We start from the raw sequence: 24,016 nt of genomic DNA, 5'->3' as shown, positions 1-24,016 counted from the left end.
TTTATGGGGATTTCTCACTATTTGCATCATTGGATGTATTGCATTGACTATACGTATCCTCTTTTTCACTACCATCCCATCAATCATTGTTAAGTTATATATATGTTCAAGTCAATAGCTTACCTTAGCCTTGACGAATCATGTGTGTTTGGGCCTTGCCTTAGAGCCGCAATTGTAACTCCCGATGTGGGTGTGCTAGCTCGTTCGGTCGCATCCTCACTCCATTGTCACAATGGAATACCAAATCATGTGTCATTGGGCCTTGCCTTAAAACCACAATTGTAACTCCCGATGTGGGTGTACTAGCTTGTTGCCGCGTCCTCACTCCGTTATTACATCGGGAATGCTTCTTTCGATGGGGTGAAGGGAGAGCTCTCTTTACCTAGATGGTTCTCTCTCACAAAAGACAAGGGAAGAAGAAGCTAATAGAAGAGGGAAACCTACAAACAAACCTATTTAAGTAAGAAAGATTAGAGAAGAGAAAAGCTCACAAGTATTCTATTATAAGGGAATGATTGTGTATCGCTTATTGTCAAAAGTAGATTATGTACGAGTGACTACTTTTTACATTAGGTTGACCAATCTTAAAAATGGCCGGCCTCTCTATTACTGATCTTAAGTAAGTATGTACACGAAGTCCTTAGGCTTTCCCTATTTGACATTAAGCATAAGGTAAAGTTGCTTTATATGTCTTACAAAAGATAAGTGCACGTTTGAGTGGGTAAGATGGCAAAGTGTCTTATAGTAGGTCGGCAGGTGAAACCATGCTAACCTGAGTGGTTAACATACTCCCCTTCCTAATGGTGATTGCATCCTTGCATCAGCCAAGTCAATGGTGAAGTTGTTGACAGGGTGGAAAGGTGTGGATGGTCCAAGATACGCCATGAAGTTGGCATGCAAGGTTAAGTGACATGGTTCGGGGCCGATTCGCAGAGCCACATGCACAAGGCATATTGGTAAGAAGCTTTGGGTAACCCTTGTTTTAGGTAGCTTGTCAAGGTGGTATGAAAGGTATAAGTGATATAGAGGTTCTTCATACGAGGCCTCTTTCTATTGTGGAAATGGCAAAAAGAGTATACATACACGGACACACCTTCTGCCCATGCATGTCACTTCTCCCACTCAATTGCCCATGCATGTCACTTCTCCAACTCAACTGCTTTCTTCAACTTTCTTTACTGCTTTCTGTGAGGTTGTGTTGGTGTTGAATTGGAGTCAAAGCTGAGGTTGCATATATTGAAGCTATTTGGAGGTACCTGCAAGTTTGAGGATTCTCCAAGTGATGGGTCGTACCGTGGGCCAAGCTTGCGCATGCCATGGTCCCCCCACCGAGAGATGTACCTACAGGGTTGGCATTGACAAGGTTAATTGTAGGTGCATATGTTTGTGTGTGCGAGGTATGAAAAAGAAAATGTGATGCCTGTAGTGAAATATGCAGGTGACGTGCATGGGCAATGGGTGCCCCTGTTTGTGTACGCCTCTCACTTTGGAGTCAATCTTCAACTCTCTTTGCTGTTTTCTTTGACATTTTCTCAACATCCCTTTTTGGGAAGTCAAGATTATTAAACTGTAGGCATGGTAGTGGACTTTGCCCATAGTTGTGATGGAGCTAGGCAACCTCTATGGTTCAAGAGATTTGGCATTAGCGAGCACTAGGGATAGAGGCAAAGGTTGATTGTTGCAGCCGAAGAATTTCAACAAGGTACATGTTATATATATAGTCGAATCAAAAATTGAAAACAAGAATTTAAATGGGGTTTCAATTTTGTTGAATAGTAAGATAGAAAGATTGCATAACCACTATTCAGACTAATACCATAATCTATTCTATTAAGCACAATCTATTTAGACTAATACTACAATCTATTCTATTAATCTCCTCTAGCCATGTGGCAGCAGTGTTCAAAGAGCCACTTTGTGATTGTGCTCGGGTGGAGTACTTAAGAACGCTCTAACGTGTGAACTGCCCTATCGTAAATTTTGTATGGATGTAGGAAGATAAAAACCGAGATGTAGCTTCCTCTCTTCTTACCCATTCGGTCTCCAAAGCTCACAGGGGCTCACCGTTGTCCAAAATTCTGTAAAGGAATCTGCGCTCCAATGAAAACTCGTCGAATTCCATCCCTCCTGTGTTCAGGGTAACTGTTGATCAGAAGGTTCAATCAAGTCCTGATTAGAAGGGTCTGAGGAGGCTTAAGAACTTTTAGGGTTTCATTTCTTTGAACAATGGCTTCTGTGGGAACCATTTCTCTTCCCACACAGTGCCTTGTTGCACCACACGTTTCTGCAGAACCCCATTGCAAGCATACCCACCATCAATCACACCACAACCTTCGCCACAGTAATCCCAGCTTTGGGGGGCTTTCAAGCTGCAAGCGCTTTGGATATGATATCAACCATCAAGCTATTTCCGTACGGTCTCTCACCTTCAGATTAGAAGCCCTAAACCTGAGCGGCGTTACGGACAATGACGCTGCGAATGCCAATGAACAGAGCCATGGAGAGTTCTCCCTCGCTGTCCATGCCATGGCCCCTGTTATGAAGCGTGGGTATGGTGCTTTTGGTGGTGGAGCTACCCTCGAAAAGTCAAAACTGGACTTGTCTCAGAGCACTTCACGAGTCGCACCGCAGGTATTACTTGCAACTCCTTCTTTACAGACACCTTTTGTGCATATGATCAGAGCATCAGGTTAAGTGGTATGTGTGATGGCAAGTTGTGAGTCTGATGGCATGGCCCTATTATGATGGCGTGGTCTGCCTGAAAATCAAACATATGGTATTCATAGATGAAGATCAATTCTGTATGTGTGGGCATGGCCATCAACTGAAGATTATGCATGTAATTCCAATGCCATTGCCCCTGAAACCGAAGACCATTCATTTAAGTTGTATTTTTTATCAATCATGTACGTTGTGTGTTTGATATAATGGCTGTAGACCGAAGACGGTGGCGGTGGTGGAGACATTGGCAATAGAATCAATAATGGAGGCGGAGATGGTGGTGATGAGGGAGGTGACGATGATGATTATTTTGGAGATGCAGATGATGATGATGAAGGAGATGATGGAGGGTTTTTTGGAAGGAGGCTTGCCCTTCCAGAGGTAAGGAGATAGGCTATGCCTCATGTTGTTGAGTGCATGCTGTGGGCAAAGGCTAATTGTTATCTCGTGTTATAGGTGTTTGACAGAAAGATTGTGGAGGCAATTCTGCAGGAGTGGTACAGGACAGTTTCTGATTTGCCGGCTGGTTTGCGGCAGGCTGTGGAGCTGGTATGCGTATGTGGATTCTTTTTTTTTGGGGGCTTTTGGATAGATTGTATTCAGGTCCTGGTTTTGAACGAGTGCAAGGATTGAATATATTGTTATCTGCAATGCTGCCTGTTTGCAGGGCTTTGTAAGCTCTGCTCAGATGGTCAAATACATATCTCATATTGGAAGACCCACATTGGCCAGGCTTATATCAAGAGCTGTCCCTCCTTCAGCATCCAGAGCATTTGTTGGACGGTGAGTCACTGTTTTGTCTCTGTTCAAGTAGTAAGTGCCTTATCCCTGTGGGCACCCTATTTGTAGTTGTTCAACGCATACAAATTCGAATTGATATGGGGTCTTTAACACTTTCTTTTCAAGTTGCAGAATGATTGCAGATCCTGCTTTCTTGTACAAGATGTGCTGGGAACAGGCGGTCACTGTTGCCTATGGTATGTGGTGGGAGTTAAAGCATCGTAGGGAAAGGTGAGCATGACTTTGGAGTTTCTTGCACTTCCTCATTCAGGCTGGTTACACGATAAAGGTGTGCCCATGGTCAGAAAGGTCCACCTAGGTGGCCGTGGTTGATGGATGAGCGATCTTGCCTGTTCAATTGCCTGCCACCATCCCATGTGAGATTTGTGTAACCAGCCTCAGTTGATCATCTCTATAGCCACCTTGTTTGTAATGCAATTTTGTATTCTTGCAGACTGAAAGATGAGTGGAATTTGGCAGCCATCAATATCTTGTCGTTGTCACTCTGCAATGCTGCCATAGTTTGGTCTCTTGCACCCTGCCGGTCCTACGGCTCCACGTTCAAGTTCAACCTGCAGAACACAATACAAAAGCTTCCAAATAATGTATTTGAAAGGAATTATGCCTTCCGAGAGTTTGACATGACCAAAAGGGTACAAAGCTTTTTTTACAAAGCAGGAGAGCTCTGCTTGGTTGGATTGCTAACTGGAGCTGCAAGTGGAGGTTTGATCAAGGTATCAGCTTCAGGAAAAGAAAAGTAAGATTCTGCTGTTTGTTGCTTCAAGTACAGTAGGCTTTTTACTGTTCTCTATGTTAACTGTGACTTTGGTGGTTGGTACTGCCAGTTTATCTGTGCCTGTCCCAGCGGTAAAAACCAGTGCTTTAAGTTATGGAGCCTTCTTAGGACTCTCCGGAAACCTTAGGTATCAATTGTTGTATGGAGCAGAGAGTGTGATGCAGCAACAGTTCAATCATGTCGGTGTGGTCGTGTTTTGCTGCACCATTTTAAGGTATGCAGATTTGTGCAGCCAAATTTAGTTTTGTAAGCTCTTTCACCAGTGGGTGAATTTAAACAAAAGCTCTATATCTTACAAATCTAAATGCTTGTAGGGCTCTGAATATATATGTTGGGGATGCCAGCCGCATTACATGGCTTGGGCTTGATGCTGCCCCTGAACAAAATGCTGAGAGCTCCCAACCTGCATATCGAAGACCATCTCTGACGGCTTTGAATCCCTTGGATGGCTGGTTTAAGAATGATAACAAGCTGCCTAGAGCACTCACAAGGAGGAAAGTGAAGAGGAGAGTCCTGGTGGCCAGCTGAAACTAATACTTGGAGGTTTTAGTCACTTTGGCCTGTTAGTTATTTTGTAACTGCTTGGCTTGCATGGAATTGTGGCAAACTTTGCAGTCAAGACTGGAGGCCTAAAACAGTGGAATGTTGCTCCAGGAGCCTGGTGTTGGAACGTCAGTATTACTCTGATGGCAATTGATGAATAAGGGTAATCTCAAAGGGTTTCCTTAGGGTCCCATTTCAGAGTATTTCTTCCTTGTCACATACCTGCAATTAATGACCTCCTGCATGGAATTGGAGGTCTATAAGGTGTTGTGAAGGAAACAAGCATACTTGCATTTTTAGCTCTAACTGGAGCTCGATTTTTGATGAGTTGCTCTTTGTGCGAAACGTTGTTGTGCCTTTATTCAAGTCAATCATGTCCCAAGTCTTATTGAGCTGTACCAGCTGCTCTATTCAATTGGTTTCCATGCTGTATTGAGTCACCCAAGCTGATCTAGTTAACTTGTTATACTTAAGAGGAATGTTGAAGTTGTAAATTTCATGGGAATATGTACTAAGTTCTAAGTCTAAATAAGGGTAAGGGTGCACGGGGGTACACATGTTGTTTTCATGGAGTTGAATGATAATTTTGCAACACACACTAAGCTGCTGTGCTGCTGCTTATGTGCAGCAAGGGTAGTGAAAGGCTAGGATTGATTAAGTGGGTTGCAAAGTGAAACAAGAGTATGAAGCTTTGTCTCTGCACCCTCTGCTACCATAAGTAGGACTGCCCTTGGCTTTAGGAAATGGTCTGGTTGCAAAATGATGCTTGTTGATTCATTGGAGGCTAGGACAAACACCTAATGTAAGTGGGAGTAGCCACACCACCTAGTAGCTTGGAGAGAGAGAGAGAGAGGAGTATTTGAGTTATGGTTGAGTATGTGGACTTGATCTGAAACATAAGAGGCCAAAGCTACGATGCTGCTAGCATGCGTCTTATTCTGCATAACAGACCTAAGGTGCATGTACATCTAAGCTTGTGGGGTTTTTCCAATTTCAAATGTGGTGGTGCTTGATCACAAGCCCCTTTCTAAGTTGCTTAGTTTTAGTGTGGATATGTGTACAAATAGTGAGCTTCTTGGCACAGCTTGTGCAAGACATCTCGCAAATAAACCATGCATGTCATAATGTTCATTTTGATGCAAGCAACTCGTAGGCTTTCCAGGTGTGCCTTGGTTTATGTGCCATAAATTTCATTTGATGCAAGCAATGCTCTCTTTAGGCATGAGCTTTTTAATGATATAAAAGGGACATGCTTTTATAGGGGAATATCTTCAAGTGGTAGGCTTAAATTTCCAAACAAGAAGCGAGGGATACCAGTCCTAAACCCTTATATGGCTTAAACCGTCCTTGGGGTTGCTTTCTCCTACAATAGGATTTGCATGATTGACATGAATAATTATATTAAGGTGCCATAGTCCCCTATAATTTTATGATTAAAATTGTTTTTAAAAGCATAAAAGTTGGTTTTATTTGCCTTCAATAGTGCATTGTAAGCAATTCTCATCTATGATTTGATGGAATTTCAATGCCTAGGTATTTGAAGTGCTCAACAATCTAACTTTTATTTGTCTAAGATTGGTAACAAGTTGGTACTCTTTGGGCTAAATTGTTTTGGCAATTGATAGATAGCCTAATAGAATGTAATTATGGCATGCATCAACTTTTGTAGATCTTCTTGATTGAAAGTAAAAAGCACCACATTATATGTATACATGAGAATGAAATGCTGTGTAACTCTTAACTTTCTCCCGTGTTACAAAATTCATGGGCTATTCAATTCAACGTTTAAAAAATTAAGCTTTTTAAACTATTCTTCAAGCTTTTCTTTTGAACTTGAGCTATGGCAAAATTCATTTACAAGCAAAGACCTTGAAGATTTTTCTTAAAAAGAAAATGAAAAACTTCCTTTTTTTTACTTCTCCATGGGGTAATTACTCTCTCACACAAACACATATTTAATACAGAGACAGAGTCTCTCTTTTAGATCAATCATAACTATATTTATGATTAATTTCATAGAAAGAAAGGGTAGAGAGAGAGGGGGGGTTTTGTGTGTGTGTGAGAGAGAGAGAGAGAGAGAGAGAGAGAGAGAGAGAGTGGATGTGTGTGTGTGTGTGAGACAGAGAGAGAGAGAGAGAGAAAGAGGAGAGAGAGAGAGAGAGAAAGGGGAGGTGTGTGTGAGAGAGAGAAAGGGGGGGTGGGTGTATGTGTGTGATAGAGAGAAAAAGGGAAAGAGAGAGAGAGAGAGAGGGTGTGTGTGTGTGTGTGAGAGAGAGAGAGAGAGAGAGAGAGAGGGGGGGGGTGTGTGTGAGAGAGAGAGAGAGAGAGAGAAAGAGGGTGTGTGTGTGTGTGTGTGTGTGAGAGAGAGAGAGAGAGAGAGAGAAAGAGGGTGTGTGTGTGTGTGTGTGAGAGAGAGAGAGAGAGAGAGGGCGTGTGTGTGTGTGTGTGAGAGAGAGAGAGAGAGAGAGAGAGGGGGGTGTGTATGTGTGTGATAGAGAGAAAAAGAGAGAGAGAGAGAGAGAGAGAATGTGTGTGTGTGTGTGAGAGAGAGAGAGAGAGAGGTGTGTGTGTGTGTGTGAGAGAGAGAGAGAGAGAGAGAGAGAGGTTGTGTGTGTGAAAGAGAAACATGGGGAGATTGATTGATACGCACACACACACACACACATTATATATAATGTGTGTGTATGCATGAGAGAGAGAGAGAGAGAGAGAGAGAAGGGGGGGTGTGGGGGGGGGGATTCATTGAGAGAGAGATATAGAGGAGGTGGTATGTGTGTGTCTAAGAGAGAAAGTGTGTGTGTGTGTGTGTGTGTGTGAGAGAGAGAGAGAGAGAGAGAGAGTGTGTGTGACTACTATGACGTAAATATCATCTAAAAATTATTTATTACCTGCAACATGCTCCAATATGGAGTCGAGTTGACCCAATGACAACCTCTTATCTTACTCTCCTCCAAGCTAGTAATACTTTTATGACCTCAAGTTCTTCAAATGATCATGAAGGCCATGATCTATAAGATTGTTTACAATGGGCATTCTCACAAATTAAGGGCAACTCAAAATATACATGTGGGTACCAAACATCTTTAACACACTTACACTTAGTACCATCACAAAAATCATCAATTCTAAGTGAATCACTATAGTTATTAGGTACTAACCACCTCTCCTTATTTCACCACATTTACAACAATTCGTGACATACAGATCTACTTTTTTGCAAGCATCTTCAATTGTTGATCGATGGAAATACGATCAAAACATATCATTTCTTTCCTTGGCATGGTATACCAACTTTGAGCACTTATGAGTGCATGTTGTTAACAATCACATTTCAATTTCTTTCTTCCTCTCTCGTTATTATTGCATTGACATCAACAAATATCCTCAACATAGTTGTCTTCTATGCTTGGTGGTAGAGCTTAAGAGCATGTGAGGAATCCTCCAACCCTTGGCATATTCTATATCCCACCGGCTCAACTTTATTCCATCCAAATTACCATCCCATGTTTTAGGTGGAGTAATAGAGTTCAACCTATTCAATTTATCTTGATATCTAACACTAGATTCACCCTTTGAGAATTCTAAGCATTCTATCCTGAAACTCTGCAAAATCCTAATGTTCATCCCAAAGAGCTTGCAATTCAATCACTCTTTGTAGAATTTCACCAACCAAAGATAACTATATGATCCACGGCGTCCTCCTCACGATGAGAATGATCCCCATGTGTCACATTAGTATCATCTTTGGGAATAAAATCCATCATATCTCCCTAGTCATGTGAAGGCTCAATTTCTACTGGCATGCAAACCAAGATTAGAGGCAATAATGTCAAATCTTTCATCAACTTTCTTATGTCTTGCATATGTTGATGGAGCAACCATTCACCTACCATGGCAATAAGTTTGACATCTACACCACAATTGCCTCCATCCACGAGATGCTTCAATAGGTTCCTCATGCGTAGAATTATTATCATCCACAAAATTTTGCTCATTCAAATATAATATAATTGTTAGGCACCTAGTTCTACATAAGTCTTGGCAATAATGCACATAGAATGTCCTTCTACTAACATCTTGATAATGAAGATGCGAATGCCTACATTTATATTTACATCTACATCTTCATAGATTTTCATTTATTGATGCCATCTGGTCTAAGGCGAAGTAAGCCCAAACAATGCTACATAATACAAAATTAAACTAAGATATATAATAAAGGTGGAGTCAACTTTTATCAACATATACAGCTCTCTCTCTCTCTCTCTCTAAAGTTAAAAAGGCTCTCTCATTGGCTGTGTGGGTAACTAAAACAAAATGGGCTAACCTTCTGCTGCCCAAATGTGGCAGCAGTGGTTAGTTCATGAAGTTGATATTCAACACGTCCTGTGTTCGAATCTCACTTCCCGTCATCGAATAGATTGTTTGTGGTCTCTTGGGATTGTTCCAACGACATTAAAAAGGCTCTCTCTCTTTGTCTCTCTTGTTCAAAAGAAGAATCTTGTCCACTACTTAATTGAAAATGATCTCATCCTGAAAGATATTCCTAAGGGGTTATCCCACACATTGGTGGCGATTTCTAATGGCCTTTCAGCTCCTCACTTGATATAAGCTATTTTTGTTTTTGCATAACCTTGTCGTCGTGTTTCCTAATGCATCACAAGAAGATTAGGCACTTTTCCAAGGGATGTAGGCCGTACGGGAAGAATAAGAAGAGGGGGATGATGGCTATGCAAACATAGGTGGCTTTAGATTCGTCAGCCTCCAAGTCACAAAGTGGAAAAGATGGTGTATGGAGGCCTATGAGTGATGAGAAGGTCATGGAAGAGAGTTTGCACCAATGAGACGCAAAATGATGATAAGTCGATACCTTTCCAGGACTTGGGGGTATCCCATGAGCATGATGAAAAGGGAAACATTGTGTCTTCTCATCAACAAGAAGAAAAGGTTAAGGGAAACTTTCTATAGGCAACCCCTATGGGTTAGGGTTCATAAGATGAAAGCTTAACCCTAGGGGTTAGGTTCATCAACCCATAACATTAAAGGATCAATTAATAGCTGGACACTAATAATAGCATGGCATTGCTATATTTGGCAAAGATTCACTTATGTAAGTGAGTGCTTGGCATTAGTCACACATATTGAAGGAAGCCATGCATATATATGTCTTATATATACATACATACATACATACATACATATATATATACACACACACATATATATATATACATATATAATGTGTGTGTGTGTGTGTGTGTGTGTGTGTGTGTGTGCATACACACACACATATATATGTATGTGTGTATATTATGTACATATAATATGTGTATGTATAAGACGACACACACAATGTGTGTGTGTGTGTGTGTGTGTGTGTGAGAGAGAGAGAGAGAGAGAGAGAGGACAATTGAAGTCGACATCAATCCCATGTATAAAGAGACTTTCTAAAAAGGTTTTCAAACAACTTGGAAAGTTTGCTAAAGCTTCGAATGATTTTCTTGCAATTAAATGGAATAAATAACACCAGTATGACTCCAATGAAAGATATCTTTCCATAATTAAGAACCTTAATTTCAACCACACCACAATTCTTTTGAGTGGTTTTTAATGCTTGGAAGACATCCGAATGCAATAAACAGGCAAAATTAGGTGGATCTCGCTTGCAAAGGCTTTTGGCACTTGTATTGGAGCTCGACAAGCTGCCTTATATACAAACTTATATAATTGCTCATCTTCATTCCAACCTTTTAGTAGTGCTTTTGATTTTTGGGAAGAAGACCATGATCTATAATATTGTTTTACACTTGGTACCATCTCAAAAATCATCAATTCTAAATTTATCATTATAGTTGTTAGGTTACATGCCTTTGTTGTTTGCTTCAATGCATCACCTTCCATGGTGGCTGCTTCATGTGAGGTCCCAAGGCCATTGTCCTTCTCATTTAGAGCATTGTAAGCCCCACCCACCACAAATTCATTGGGAGAAATACGCAGGAAAGAACATTGCAACCTTTTGTCTAGGAGGGAGATAAGGAAGGAAGATCTAGGGCATGGTTCTTCACAATCTACAGTTGACAAAATGAAGCTCATACGCAGTCTTGCACTGCTACCCGTCTTCTCTTAGTATAAAATGTTGTGAGAAGAAACCTATAGATCTTTTACTCTTCCCGCTAGGTCCACCACTCAATACTGTTGTAGGTTGTTTTGAAGATCATGCTGATTTTCTGTATTTCAGGCTGCATTTGGGCTACCAGAAAGTGGGCTTTTGCTTTCTTCTTCTCCTACTACTTCTTCATCTTCTTTTGCTTTCTTCTCATCCTCATATTGTCAATGCTTTAATTCTCTCTCTCTCTCCACACACACACACATTACTACCTCTTTTTCTGCTTCATCATCTTCATTATCATCATCTTCTTCTTTGAAATCCTTTCTCATCCTCCTCTTCTTCTCGTTCTTCTATTTAATTTGGAACATTAACATAACAAAATTTCTACCTTGTTTTGAAAATCTAGATCTCTAATATTTTTAAATAAAAATTAACTTTGATTCTTCAAAGAGCAAGGATTGCCTCGTGAGCTAAAGCTTAGTGGTAACACCCATGCCTCTAGAAAGGAGGTATTGGGTTGTTAGAATCTACCCATGTGGCATGTATTTTAGTATTAAAAAAAGGACCAATGGTTGCTAATCAAGCCACATACCTCAACACTAGCTCACAAGGGGTCTTAAGACCCTTTTTAGGTGGGATCTATGCTCATAGATGATCCCGCCACTCATCGCCATTAAATCCTAGTAAACTAGAGATAGTAATTAGGGTTGCGACGAGACGAGAAGAAAACTAGGATTACCTAGCATATAAACTAGTAAACTAGAGAAATTAGTAAAGTAGGGAAATCGATAAACTAAGTAACGAAGTCTAGTAAACTTGGAAGGCTAAACTAGGAATTACTAAATTAAGGATGCTAAATTAGAAAAATTACTAAACTAAGGAGATATGTGCCTCCATACATGTATTTAAAATTCAAATACTCAATGGTATATATGGCTAGCACACTACTTGGTGAAATGGCTAGCATGAAAGTTTGAACATAATGATAGGTAGGTCCTAGGTTCGAGTCTCATGTACCTTTTTTTTTTTGAACATTGTCAAAAAATATTCGGGCACCTTGCGTGCCAATTTACCTACTTTACCATCCTTAGTTTACTTATTTCTTTAGTTTACCTTTTCATTATCCCAAATTCACAATTGTCACTCAGTGGTCCCCCTAGTCTAGTTCTCATTGGCAACCTTTTTTCCTACTAGTCGGCTGACCCATGCTCTACAAGTCTCCAACCTCCTACTCCTCTTCCTCTTCCTCGAACCTCCTACTCCTCTTCCCGAACCTCGAAATTCAAATTCTACCCCAACTTCCTCGAACCTCCTGTTCCTCTTCCCGAACCTCCAAATTCGTGTCGCGTGGCACCTTTGTGAAACTCTTTCTTAACATAATACTAGTGGACAAACCTATACTTGGCACACCTTTTGAGACTTCCAAATTCAAATTCTACTAGAACCTCCTCAACATCAGAAAATGAAAATCAGAAAGTCTTAGGAATAGATTCACCTGACAATGGTCTTTTAAGACCCCATAATGAGTGTAAAAGACCCCATGATGAGTGAGATGGCAGGTATCTGGTAGGCGTCCAGAACAGCACCTATGTGAGCTTCTACGTGACAGTGCGCGAGGGAAACCCTAGTTTTGAATAGTCAAGGGAGATGTCCTCCAGCAGCAGCCTCACTTTGAAGCTCCATCCACTGGTCATCGTCAATGTATCCGACCACCACACCCGCATCAAGGCCCAGCAGCTTGCCCCTGGTAATCCGCCGAGGGTCTTCGGCTGCCTCCTAGGCATCCAAACCGGCCGGACGGTCGAGATTTTCACCAGCTTCGAGCTCAAATATGATGACGCTGCTGACTGCCTCGATCGGTCCTTTCTTGTCACCAAACAAGAGCAATGTATGGTACTGTTTTTTATATTTCAGAAGTAGCCGAAATGGCTGTTTGGAAGTATGATTTCTGTTTTTGATGCATTTGTCTACCCTACCACATTACAAATTGAACCCATTTATTGCTCTCTCTGCTTACTCACCATTTGTTTTTCACCCGAGAGAGAGAGAGAGAGAGAGAGAGAGAGAGATGCTACAGAAGTAGTGTGATCTACTATGCCCTTGTGGGTAGGCCTCATCTTGGGCCTCAACGGTGGTCCTATGGTTGTCATCTTGCTCCTCCACCAATCTATGGAAAGAAAGAACCAAGGTGTGTTTGGTTTCTGTTGTCCCGTATGTGTGCCAGGCAAGTTTTGCCAAAGCGTTTAAATTAACACAACCAAAGTAAAGTTCGGATTGCGTAGACAACAGAAAACTGAACAATCATTCTCATAGACACCCCTTCCTCAACAACCTCCCAAGTATTTGCTATACTGATAAGGAATGAAAAATACAACGGCCGAATGTCCTCACTGTGGTCGTTGTGCTTTACGTTCGGTCGATTACTTTCCACCCGGTTTGGTTTGGCAACTTTTGTCCGGTTCCATCTGTTCGAATGTCTGTCACTCTTTGGAATAGTCCATATAGGCTGCTCACCATTTACCCAAGGGATGTGTTTTGCTGAAGAGAGGGTTGAGGGCTGATGATGATGATGATGATCAATGAGGGGTTTTGCCATAATAGCTCCCCGGCCATCTGCCATGTGGGACCAAATGCCTATGACCACCTACCATAGGTTTCTGATGACCATCTGCCATCCACTGTCTATGGCCACCTACCATAGAGTCTTTATTATCATTTTCCATGAATGTTCAAGGTCTAGAACTCTATGGCCCTGTGTGATAATAGCTCCATTGCCACTTGCCATGCGGAATCGAATACCTATTGCCACTTGTGTGGTAGGTTCTCCAAAGCTCTCCCTATCAAGCCACCTACCTTTTAGGTTCTCCAAAGCTCTCTCTACCAAGTCACCTATGATAGGTTCTCCAAAGTTTTCTAGAGAGTTTACAAAATCCATATTTACCCCAACTAAAAGTACAAGTTTCCTCTATTTTTTTTTTCACAGGAAAAAGATCCTTCTATTAGTTACCAAGAAAAATAGCCAAAATGGCTAAATACAAACTCGTCCACTCAAGTGGGGATCGATAGTCAAGATCTACAAAAGGGGAGGATGCTCTTTGCCTGCGACTGGCCGCTTTAGGAGGAGAAGGCTATCTCATACGATGGGGAGGGGGAAACAACCGTAGAGGTGGTCTATAATACCAAGTAGGCTCGCCACCGCTATCTGTAAGAAGGGGACCGTGCCGCGAGATTCTCAGGAAGGCCTCCCGGCGCTTCTGCATGTAGTTTGAGCCACCCTGAAGCTGCTCCCATTGGCCATGAAGGGTATGAATGATAGCAAGCTAGAGCAACTCTGATTGGCACACCAAAGAAGAGTAGATCCGGCAGGAGGACAGCAAAGCTCCTCCAATAATCTCCGCAACCAAATCGCCTCACATGCAGCATAACAAACCGCACCGTACTCCGCCTCAGTAGAGGAAAGCGCCCCACAGTAGGCTGCTTTTTACTGCTCCATGAAATGGCTCCAGACCTGAGTGTAAAAACACAACCAGTGGTCGAACGCCGAGTATCTGGATCTCCAACCCAATCTGAATCAGACCATCCAACAAGAGTGCATCCTTGGCCATAGAAGATGCCAAAGTCCAGAGTGCCACGCAAGCACCGAAGAACTCTGAGAGTGGGGCCGAGCGGAACCTCCAGAGATTCGCCAAGGCAATTGAGATTTTTTTGACACAAGTCGCGTGGATTTTGGATTGGCTCGTCACCTGCCCCAACTTGGCGTCCAGTTGAGGCTTTTCAGTGGGTCGCAAGGGCACTCCGGTTCGTTATCTTGGATGCCAAGTTGGCATTGACATCTCCCTTAAGCAGCAACTCACCCCTCTTCTTCTAAGCCTTCGGAAGAAGCTATTATAGTAGAGTTCTGCCATGCTTTCCTTAGCTAGCCAGGCAGTGGTGGCGAACTAGGTTTCTCTCGCCACCATGTGGTACATTACCTCCCACTGGGCATGTATTGGTCAGGTTCAGCGTTTGATCCGGAACTTTCTGTGGTCTACCAGTGATGGGAGACCTGTTAGGGCCAAGGTGGCCTGGACAGTGGAGAGTGCTCATTCATCCACGATGCAGAGGGGGCCTGGGCATTATCGACCCCTCCATTCAGAGCCAAGCCTTATTCGGTAAGTTGATTGTTAGAGGTCTTCTTCCGGGTGGTGAGCCTTGGAAGGACTTCCTCCTAGCTAGGACCTCTGCCCGCACCCCGACCCTGGGAGGCCCTTGGCCTGAAAGCACGAGATGGATTTTCACAAAGATGCGGGCACGTGTCTGTAGCTCAGCATTTGAGGACATATTCGTAACTAGTTTTTTGCGTGCTTGGGATCATCTCAGGTTGGCCCTTCAACAGTTAGCTCGAGCAACCTCCAAGGAGCGGCTCCACCAACCTCTAATCTGGAACCCCATGGTCCGCTTGCCTAGCAGTCACATGCTCTTGGCTCGCCCACGCGTATCGTGGGGAGCTTTGTGCACGGGCTAGGTTCTAGCCAAAGACGGGAGATTTGCAACAATATAGCTACGTGGCACATATGGAGAGCTCAATGTAGCGAAGCCATCGAGGGCACCCTCACCCCACCAGCCGGGAGCAATCGCCATCGCCAAGAACCCTGTGTTTCATGCTTGTACGAAACACATTGAGATACAGTATCACTATGTTGGTGAATGGGTTCTTGCTGGAGATTTGTGTTTGGAGTATTGTCCTTCAGCAGAGACACAAGGCATTTTGCTCGTCACTTTTACAGGCATTAAGGATGTTTGGTTTTGAAGGTTTTCATCCTCTCTTACAGATATTGGCTGTAAGGTTTTAAACAAGGCTGCATAAAATTCTGGGAATGTCAATTCCGAGATCGATCTTTCTTTTGCCATTGCTTCACTTGGTTTAGATGAGGAACATCTCATAGCATGATCATCTTCTAGCTCATACTGTAGCTCTCCTTGCCTCTATCTCTAGATTGTGTGAAGATACCTGAAGCTGCCCAATAGTAGTGCGCATGGCATGAGACATATATACATCCATGTACCCCGGTCTCTGGAGTCTGCACAAGCCCATCCTCTGTGAGCTGTAAGAAATGATCGTGGTAGTGCTGCCTCTTCGCAGGAAGGAGGATCAATCCATGTATGACGTGTGTGTAGTTGTATCAAATCCTGACGTATCAATCGGTTCCTCTCCACACGGGAGAGTCTCATGGTCGGATGGTCCTCATCATACTGAAACGGAGGGAGCCTGTCCATACTCATCCCATGTAGTGAAAACCACTGTAAAACCTCTACATACCATGATTGTCGCCCCAATGTTGCTACTCGCTCTAATGACTCTAGGGTCTGTCTCGGTAATCTATCTAGGGGCATGTGCCTAACCTGCTGAATAAATGTCATTGTCTGAAAGAATGCCTCCACTAGCATGGGCGAAGATGCAAACTTTGCCAAAACTGTCTCATGTGGCATCTAGGTTTTACTATGAATCATCCATGAGAACATAAGTATCTGTGGGCACTCTAAACCTTGCCATCCGCTTACTGATAGTCCTGGAGCTCAGATGGGGGATGCATACATCAAGGCTGGTGTGACCATGGTATCAAAAAGCCATCCCTTTGTACGGGGTTCCTGAAAATGCGCCTGGTGACATTGCCTCTCAAGTAAAGCTAAAGCTTCATACCCTCTGGCTACCCTATCCTGAACTGCCTGTCTCATGGAGAACCTCCCCGCCAGGCTAGTAAAGGTGACACCCAAATATACATATGAAGTCACTACATCCACACGTCTGCCCTGGTATATGATGTGGGTGGTCTCTCGCCCCTGCTTCGTGGTAATGAAAATCATAACCTTGGTTTTACCAAGATCGACCGTCAGGCCCCTCTGATTACAAAACTCTCCCAAGGCATCCATGTGCCGCTGTAACCCCTGCTGTGTATCTGAGACAAGTACATCGTCTGCGTAAAGCATCAAAGCCACATATAGATCTGCCAAAGATGATCCATTGCCCCCCCCTCTACCCAAAAAATCTGCTAGCACATCAATGTATAATCCAAACAGGGTGGGAGATAATGAACATCCTTGCTTAACACCAATAGTGCTAGCAAGCTCCTCTGATAACCTTCTCAAGGGTTGGCCAATGAGATTGAGTGTTGTCTAGCTTTTTATTTTCAAAAGCAACCGGTCTACTATCTTGAAATAGAGCAGCCCCGATAGCATAGTCACTGGCATCAATTTCAAGAACATAAGGCCGACTAGGATCGGGTAAGGCTAAGATAGTTGCTTCCTTGACTTTATCTTTCAAAAGATTGAAGGCCATATTCAAATCGTTATTCCAAGTGATAGGCTGATTTGACTTACGTCCACGACCTTTCAATAAGTCGGTCATTGGTAGTGTGAGCTGAGAGTACTCCCGCATAGATTTCCGAAGAAAAACAACAAAACCGAGAAAAGAACGAAGTTGTTTCACTGTTCGCGGTATAGGCCAGTCCAGAACCTTTTGAACTCGGTCATAGTCAATGCTTAATCCATCTCTAGTGATCTTGTGTCCCAAGTAAATGATTTCTGTCATAAAGAACTCACATTTACTTAATTTAGTATATAGTCGATTCTGTCTTAAAATAGATAAGACAATCGTGAGGTGTCTAACATGATCCTCAAGAGTACGACTATATATCAAAATATCATCCAGGAACACCACCACAAATTTTCCCAAATGTTCACGAAAAAGATCGTTTATCATTTGCTGGAAAGTGGCTGGAGCATTGGTTAACACAAAAGGTAATACGAGAAACTCGTAATGGCCATACCTAGTCTGAAAGGCGATTCTTTCGACATGCCTTTCATGAATACGTATCTGGTGATAACCAAATACGTAAATCTATCTTCGTGAAATATTTTGCTCCTGCTAACCGGTCAATCAGGTCATCTGATCTGGGGAGAGGATAACGGTTCTTAATTGTCAGCTTGTTCAATCTCTTGTAATCTATACACATTCTCCAGGTATTGTCCTTCTTTCTCCTAAGCAACACAGGTGCACCCCAAGGTGATTTACTTGGACGGATCTGGCCCATCCTCAAATAATCTTCGAGTTGTTTAGCCAACTCATCTTCCTCAGCTTGGCTCATCCTGTAAGGTGTAATACTGACAGGATGAGCACCGGGGATCAAGTCAATACGATGATCTACGACCTGTTCAGTTGGTAAACCTGATGGCAGTTCCTTAGGAAATACATCTGGAGACGAATCAAGCATCTTCTGTAATTCTTTGCTTTCAAACACACTTAATTCATTTACATCCATGGAAGGAATGAGAAAGGAAGAAAGTGAAATCAATACACAATGGAAAGCGGTATACAAAGAAGAATCCATTATATTTTCAAAATCAATTGTATTTACAAGAGGTCCCTGAGAGGGATGAATACAATCACCTAAAATACTATACTGGGTGTCCGTATGTTGAAAAGAAAAAATATGACTAGACCAATCTATCTGGACTTGAAGAGTCTTAAACCACTCAATCCCTAATAACAAGTCTACATTTTCTAGGTGCATTACATAGCATTCCAGAGTATCTTTGTAGTCCTGAATTTGGATTGGAAGCATCTCCACCTTTCGATCCCAAACTTGCCTTCCCGCAAGTAGGCGTACCTCATAGGTATGATCGCTGGGTGTCGTATCAAGACTCAATTTTTGCACAAGTTTGTAGTTAACAAAGTTGTGTGAGGTGCCAGGGTCTAGAAGAATGTGAATCTTATGGCCATTCACTTCTCCATAAACGCGGAGAAGATCATGCAATCCAAATACTTTAGAGTTGAACAGACAATCAGAACAAGTACTAGGGCGAGAAAGTAGAGTAATTGACATACCTGTCAAAGACAACTGGTTAGCTGCCTTTGGCTTGGGTCCTGCGTTGGTCTTTGCACCCTTTTGCTTTGGGCACTCGTTACGCATGTGTCCTTTTTCTTCGCAGATAAAACAACGTCCTTCCTTCTTGAGCTTTAAAGCCCTAAGGAGTCGTTTCTTCTTCGCTGGTGTCGAACTGGAATTCTTCGAAGGTTGGTCCGAAGACTTTCCTTCAGTCGTGTTAGCCATAGGTGCAGAGAACTTTCTTTTATGCTTGTTCCCCTGCTCGGTAATGGGCTTAGACTTGGAAGAGACCATTGTATCATGATAGATACGAGCTGAATGAATGGCCTCATCCAATGTTTTGCATTTGTTATTTTTAACTTGTAAACGATATGAGTCTGGTAAACCAGCTACGAAGAACCCCAAAAGAGTAGTGAGATCCATCTTTGTAGCTTTCATCTCCAAGTCGCTAAACTTCTGGAGGTAGACCTCATAAGTGAGGTGCTGCGAGGTCATGGTCAAAGCTGGAAACCGGGCAACAACATCATAATCATCCTCTGTCTTGAGGAATTCCTTCTTGAAGACGCTTCGAATTGTGCCCAAGTCGTTGGCTTAGGGTTGAGTTCCTTCCACCAAAGCAAAGCTTTGCCGGAGAGGAAACCTGCTGCTAACTGGATCTTTTTTCCATCATCATATGGATGAAACTGAAAGTGAACTTGCCACTTATGTAGCCAAGTGTCCACGATCTCCTTGGTATGCTGCTTTTGCTCGCCCCCGAACGGTTCCGGAGTAATGTTGGGGCCTAAAGCAAGGCCAAGGTATCCATACCCGAAAGAGTAGAGAGGGTAGTGGTCAAGAGAGCGATGGAATTTTGCAAAGCTTGCATCTGGGCTGCGATTTGTGCTTGACGTTCCAACGAAGAAGCTTGGAGAGCTACTTTGAACTCTTGGAAATCTGATTTTGACACATAATCGTCAAAAAGATCAGCATCGGTATCTTTCGTAGCCGGCAAGCCTTCGCGTTTGACAAGGGGCTCCAACTCCGATTCTTGGGTCGACATCTTGAAGAGGACAAGTGGAGAGAAAATTCAATCTCTGCACAATAAAAGTGCAAGGGAACTTGAGAGCTTGAGAGCTTGAAAACTTGAGAGATGTGTGGCAAGAAGTCCACTTAAGGGGTTTATATAGCCTGCCGCCCCAAAAGCTACTTGAGCTTTTGCTTTTGTGTTTTTAAAATATATATATATATATATATATATATATATATATATGGATATATATATTCTGCTTTCTTAAAAAAAATAAACACCTTTAAACCTTGGAGGGGACTTTTAAACTAAAAAAAAAATTTAAACTTAAAAAAAACGAAAGCAGGTCCAAATCGGCGAGTGCTTTCCTTGTTTTTTTCTTTCTCTTCCCTCCTAGATTAATGTTGCCGGCTTCCTGCAGGCGTCACACGTGCAGCTGCTTTCGCCATCCTTCCTACCGGTGCCACGCTAGTCTACCGGCGCCACCTTTGCTCAGGCGACCAAGGCTGTCTGCGCTGGCCTACGCCTAGGCTCGGCCGCCTGCACAGGCCTGGCCCAGGTGCTCGCCAGTCTGGTCGCCTGGCTGCATAGGCCAAGGCGCCTGCCGCCTGGCTTCGCAGGCCTGGTCGCCTGGCTTCGCATGCCTGGTCGCCTGGCTAGATAGCCCTAGGCGCCCGCTAGCAAGGCCGCCTTCGAACGCTTGGCTGGCCGCCAGCCTTGCCGCCTGCATAGGCACGACTGCTAAGCGCTTGCCCACCAGCCTCGCCCAGCACTGCCACAACCGCCTCGCGTGCTCTCTCTCTCTCTCTCGCCAAAAGCAACGTGCTTTTTTTTTTTCTGTTTTCTCTCTGCTGAAACTGTTTATACAGTTCAATACCATCTTTCCTCTTCTTTGCAAAGCAACAACTCTTCCTAGACCACAATCGCTATCATGACGGGTACTTATGATGAAAAAAACAACATACTGAATCTGAAAACAGCAGTATGCACAGAAAAACAGCAAGCTTTTTTGAACACATACCTTTCTTCGACCTCATCTTCTTTACCTACCGACTTGCTCGATCACGAGGCATGCTCTGATACCACTGTCAAATCCCCACCGGATCTCCTCGTGATCGTTCCTAGTACGAGACTCGAATCCTGCAAACAAACAAACAAACAACAAGGGGGTGTAGGCCTGACTCACCTCCCAACCATGACAGCCGTGGGCAAGCCCACAGTCTTGGCTGTCCCCACCGCGCCACGAGCTGAGCATACTAGGTTGACGTACCGACCAATCTCCTCCTCGCGACGTCCCATACGTCGCTGAGCATAACCCTTAGCCACAAGTCTGGCTTTGTGTTTGTCCACTGACCCATCTGACGTATACTTGGTCTTAAAGACCCACTTGACACCAATGACAGACGGTTTCGACAGCCTCGGTACCAACTCCCAAGTGTTATTCTTCTCAATGGCATCCAGTTCCACCTGCATGGCTTTCCTCCAAGTATCCTGTGCAAGGGCTTCCTTGACAGAAGTGGGCTCTTTGTCCCGCATGATACGAGACATCAAAGCATAGTTTACCTGTAAAAGCTCCGTTGAATGACCTTTATCACGAACTTTGTGCGATCTTCGAGGTCCGTCCTCTGTGGTCCACTCGGAGGGAAGCTCCGTGACACATGACTCCCTAAGGGTGTCCAACAACCACCTGGGTACTCGAACAGAACGCGGAGCCTCCTGTTGCTGCGGGGGCTCATCTCCAGCTGTGGGCTCAGCCTCCTCAGTTGACTGAGGCTGTCCAACTGGAACAATAGACTGGGAATCATCATCAGAATCTTCTGGGTCTCCAAGAATTTGCGGCTCATCAACAGTGGAAACCAGAACATGCTCATCAAAGACCACATCCTTGTTGACAACAACCTGGTTCCTCTCTGGATCATACAACCTCTATCCCTTGGAAAGAGAATTATAACCCACAAAGACAAGCTTTTGGGACCTCGAGTCGAGCTTCCCCCCTCTGCTTCTTTGGAATGTGAACATATGCATCGCTCCCAAACATGGAAATGGGAGACATCAGGTTTCCTGCCAAAATATGAAGGGAGTCATGTTCGGTACTGAAGTCGTCGGAGAACGGTTGAGGATATGGACAGTTGTAGCCACAGCCTCTCCCCAAAGTGGACGAGGAAGATCACGATGCTCTAGCATCGTCCTCGCCATGTAACATGCGGAAGCTCTGGGAGTCTTCTTTCAGCCCTAAACACCACTTAGAACATGCTGATGCAAGAACGCAGATAGAAGGGAGAGTAGAGAGACAGAGAGCTGGAAATTCAGTATATTCATATGGTAAAAGAAGGTACCCTAAATCTACAGCCATAGGCTGCCTTTTCATAAAAGGTGAAACACCCAAAATACTCCTAGTACTTGACCCACTCCCTAGTGGAGTGAATGACCAACATAATGAGCATCTATGCCTTTATATAGGCTCTTGGACAATAGAAGAGCTGGCCGACTGGGAGATTTCTCAATAAATGTTGATGCGCCTGCAGTCGCCTCTCATCTGGTTCAGCCGAAAGTCCTTCTTGCAGCCGACAGTACCCTCCTTGCAGCCGATAGGCCATCCTTGTCCCCTTCTCCTAGTCCACACTAGCCAAAACAGCACTTTATGCTCCAACTTCTGGTTCTTATCATCTTTTTCTGGCTGCCCCTTCTGGACTAGCGTTAGGATATGTCCATGGGCAAACATGCACATGACATCCCCCTCTGCTAAACTTGATGACGGGATTCCAACCTGTTCTTGGATGACTGTCATCATCCCACTCTGTTCCCTGAGTCCCTCTGTCATCCATCGATCTCTGGCAACCCTTTTCACTGAAAACTCGGCCCGGTCTCCAAAACCACTCTGACTCTGAATAAGATATATGCATCTGTTCCATCCAGTCCCCAATCTGTTCCTGCCTTGACTCTAAACACTGTCTTAGTCTTCATTCTTGAGAAATGAGTCTGGCACTCTCACATCACCCCTTGGAGGATAATCCTCCCTTGGGACCGTTGCTCGGAAACCTATCTGGCTCACAGGACTGCCATCCCCTCTGGCTTTGTGGAACACCACCAACAAACCTCCTGGGAGCTCTTCCCGATCTTGTGTTCCTTGCCTTGGGCTTCGTACCCGTGCACTTTCTTGTACCTTTGAATGATGATTCTAATGAATGCCTAATGATCCTATTTATAGGAAAAATGAATGAATTCGTAATCAAGTTGGTTTTGCCTATTTTTCCCACAAAACATTGTCCAAAAAGTCATATTTTGTGTCCAAACTATGCCCAAAAGGTGTCCCAACCATTGGGCTATGTCTTGGGCACTTCCGGGAGCTTGTAGGGTTGCAAAATCTGCTCTAAATCTGCCCCTGAATCTGCCTATATATTTGCTAATGAGAATATACATGTCTATGAGCATTGGGATGAACGGATGCACATGACATGCCCTCTTGCTAAGCTTGGAGCACTGGGGTAATCCATACACCTTTGCTCCGATTCCGTTTTGGTCCAATTGAAGATTGCACTTCATATCCATCGGCTCAATCCCCAAGCTCTCTGACTTGGTCTTCAAGTTCTCTGGCTTGGTCTTTGGATCTTCTGAAAACTCCTCTGAAACTGTCGAGATGACCTCATCCTCCCCCAAATAGGATTTGGAGAGATCCACCTCCTTGGGAACTATCAGGTTGACCTCATCCTTCTCCAAATAGGATTTGGAAAGATCCACTTGCTCGATCTGTGGTTTAGTTCTGGTTTGGCTTCTGGCTCTAGCTTTGGCTTTGGTTCTGGCATGTGCATCCCGGGTAATGGCACCTCCTCGAAAACACCTCTTTCTGTGATCACGTCTCCTGAGAACTCGTCTTAGAAGCTCTCTTTTTGTTGGGTAAATGCTCTCGGTCATGGGCTACTTCACAACCCTAGGTGATTCCTTCTTGGCCTTTGTTGATGCTGCCATGAATTGTGCCCATGTCTCCTTGAGCTGTGTCCATCTTTGCTCGTATAGAAGTTGGCCTTGACGCGCCTCTTCTTGAAGCTCTTCTATGAGTTGTTGCCTAAACCTGGCCCCAATGATGATTTGTTCATACTCAGCATAGCGTTCTTGTTTCCTTTTGTATCATTCTTCATCTTCCCGTCCCCGATGACTCTGCAAAGTCTTGAGAAAGTCATTGTCCATTGCCTCTGAAC

General features: G+C 43.7%; 2 protein-coding genes across 2 annotated transcripts in view; both read left to right on the top strand.

Moving 5' to 3' along the window:
• Positions 1-1,960: 1,960 nt before the first annotated feature.
• Positions 1,961-5,254, top strand: LOC147640073 (protein RETICULATA-RELATED 1, chloroplastic-like). Its single transcript, XM_086776769.1, has 8 exons — positions 1,961-2,631; positions 2,938-3,102; positions 3,178-3,270; positions 3,389-3,504; positions 3,634-3,732; positions 3,956-4,258; positions 4,347-4,511; positions 4,612-5,254. Exons 1-8 carry the CDS (start codon positions 2,227-2,229, stop codon positions 4,823-4,825), a joined length of 1,560 nt encoding a protein of 519 aa, XP_086632895.1. The 5' UTR covers positions 1,961-2,226; the 3' UTR covers positions 4,826-5,254.
• Positions 5,255-12,379: 7,125 nt separating this feature from the next.
• LOC147640072 (COP9 signalosome complex subunit 6-like) overlaps positions 12,380-24,016 on the top strand; it is a 51,738-nt gene continuing 40,101 nt past the window's right edge. Inside the window, exon 1 of the mRNA XM_086776757.1 lies at positions 12,380-12,837. Coding sequence (XP_086632883.1) covers positions 12,597-12,837 — 241 coding nt within the window. The 5' untranslated portion in view covers positions 12,380-12,596. The remainder of the gene's footprint in view (positions 12,838-24,016) is intronic.

The sequence above is a fragment of the Cibotium barometz genome, chromosome 3, assembly GCF_041138505.1.
Source record: "Cibotium barometz isolate CiBa-2024 chromosome 3, ASM4113850v1, whole genome shotgun sequence".
Lineage (NCBI taxonomy): Eukaryota > Viridiplantae > Streptophyta > Polypodiopsida > Cyatheales > Cibotiaceae > Cibotium > Cibotium barometz.
Note: the sequence above shows the minus strand (reverse complement) of the source record. Positions and strands in the feature narration are given on the sequence as shown.

Coding starts and splice junctions, on each gene's coding strand:
- LOC147640073 (XM_086776769.1), top strand. CDS start 2,227: ATGGCTTCTGTGGGAACCATTTCTCTTCCCACACAGTGCCTTGTTGCA. Junction 3,103..3,177: donor GGAGGCTTGCCCTTCCAGAG/GTAAGGAGATAG, acceptor CTCGTGTTATAG/GTGTTTGACAGAAAGATTGT. Junction 4,512..4,611: donor TTTTGCTGCACCATTTTAAG/GTATGCAGATTT, acceptor AAATGCTTGTAG/GGCTCTGAATATATATGTTG.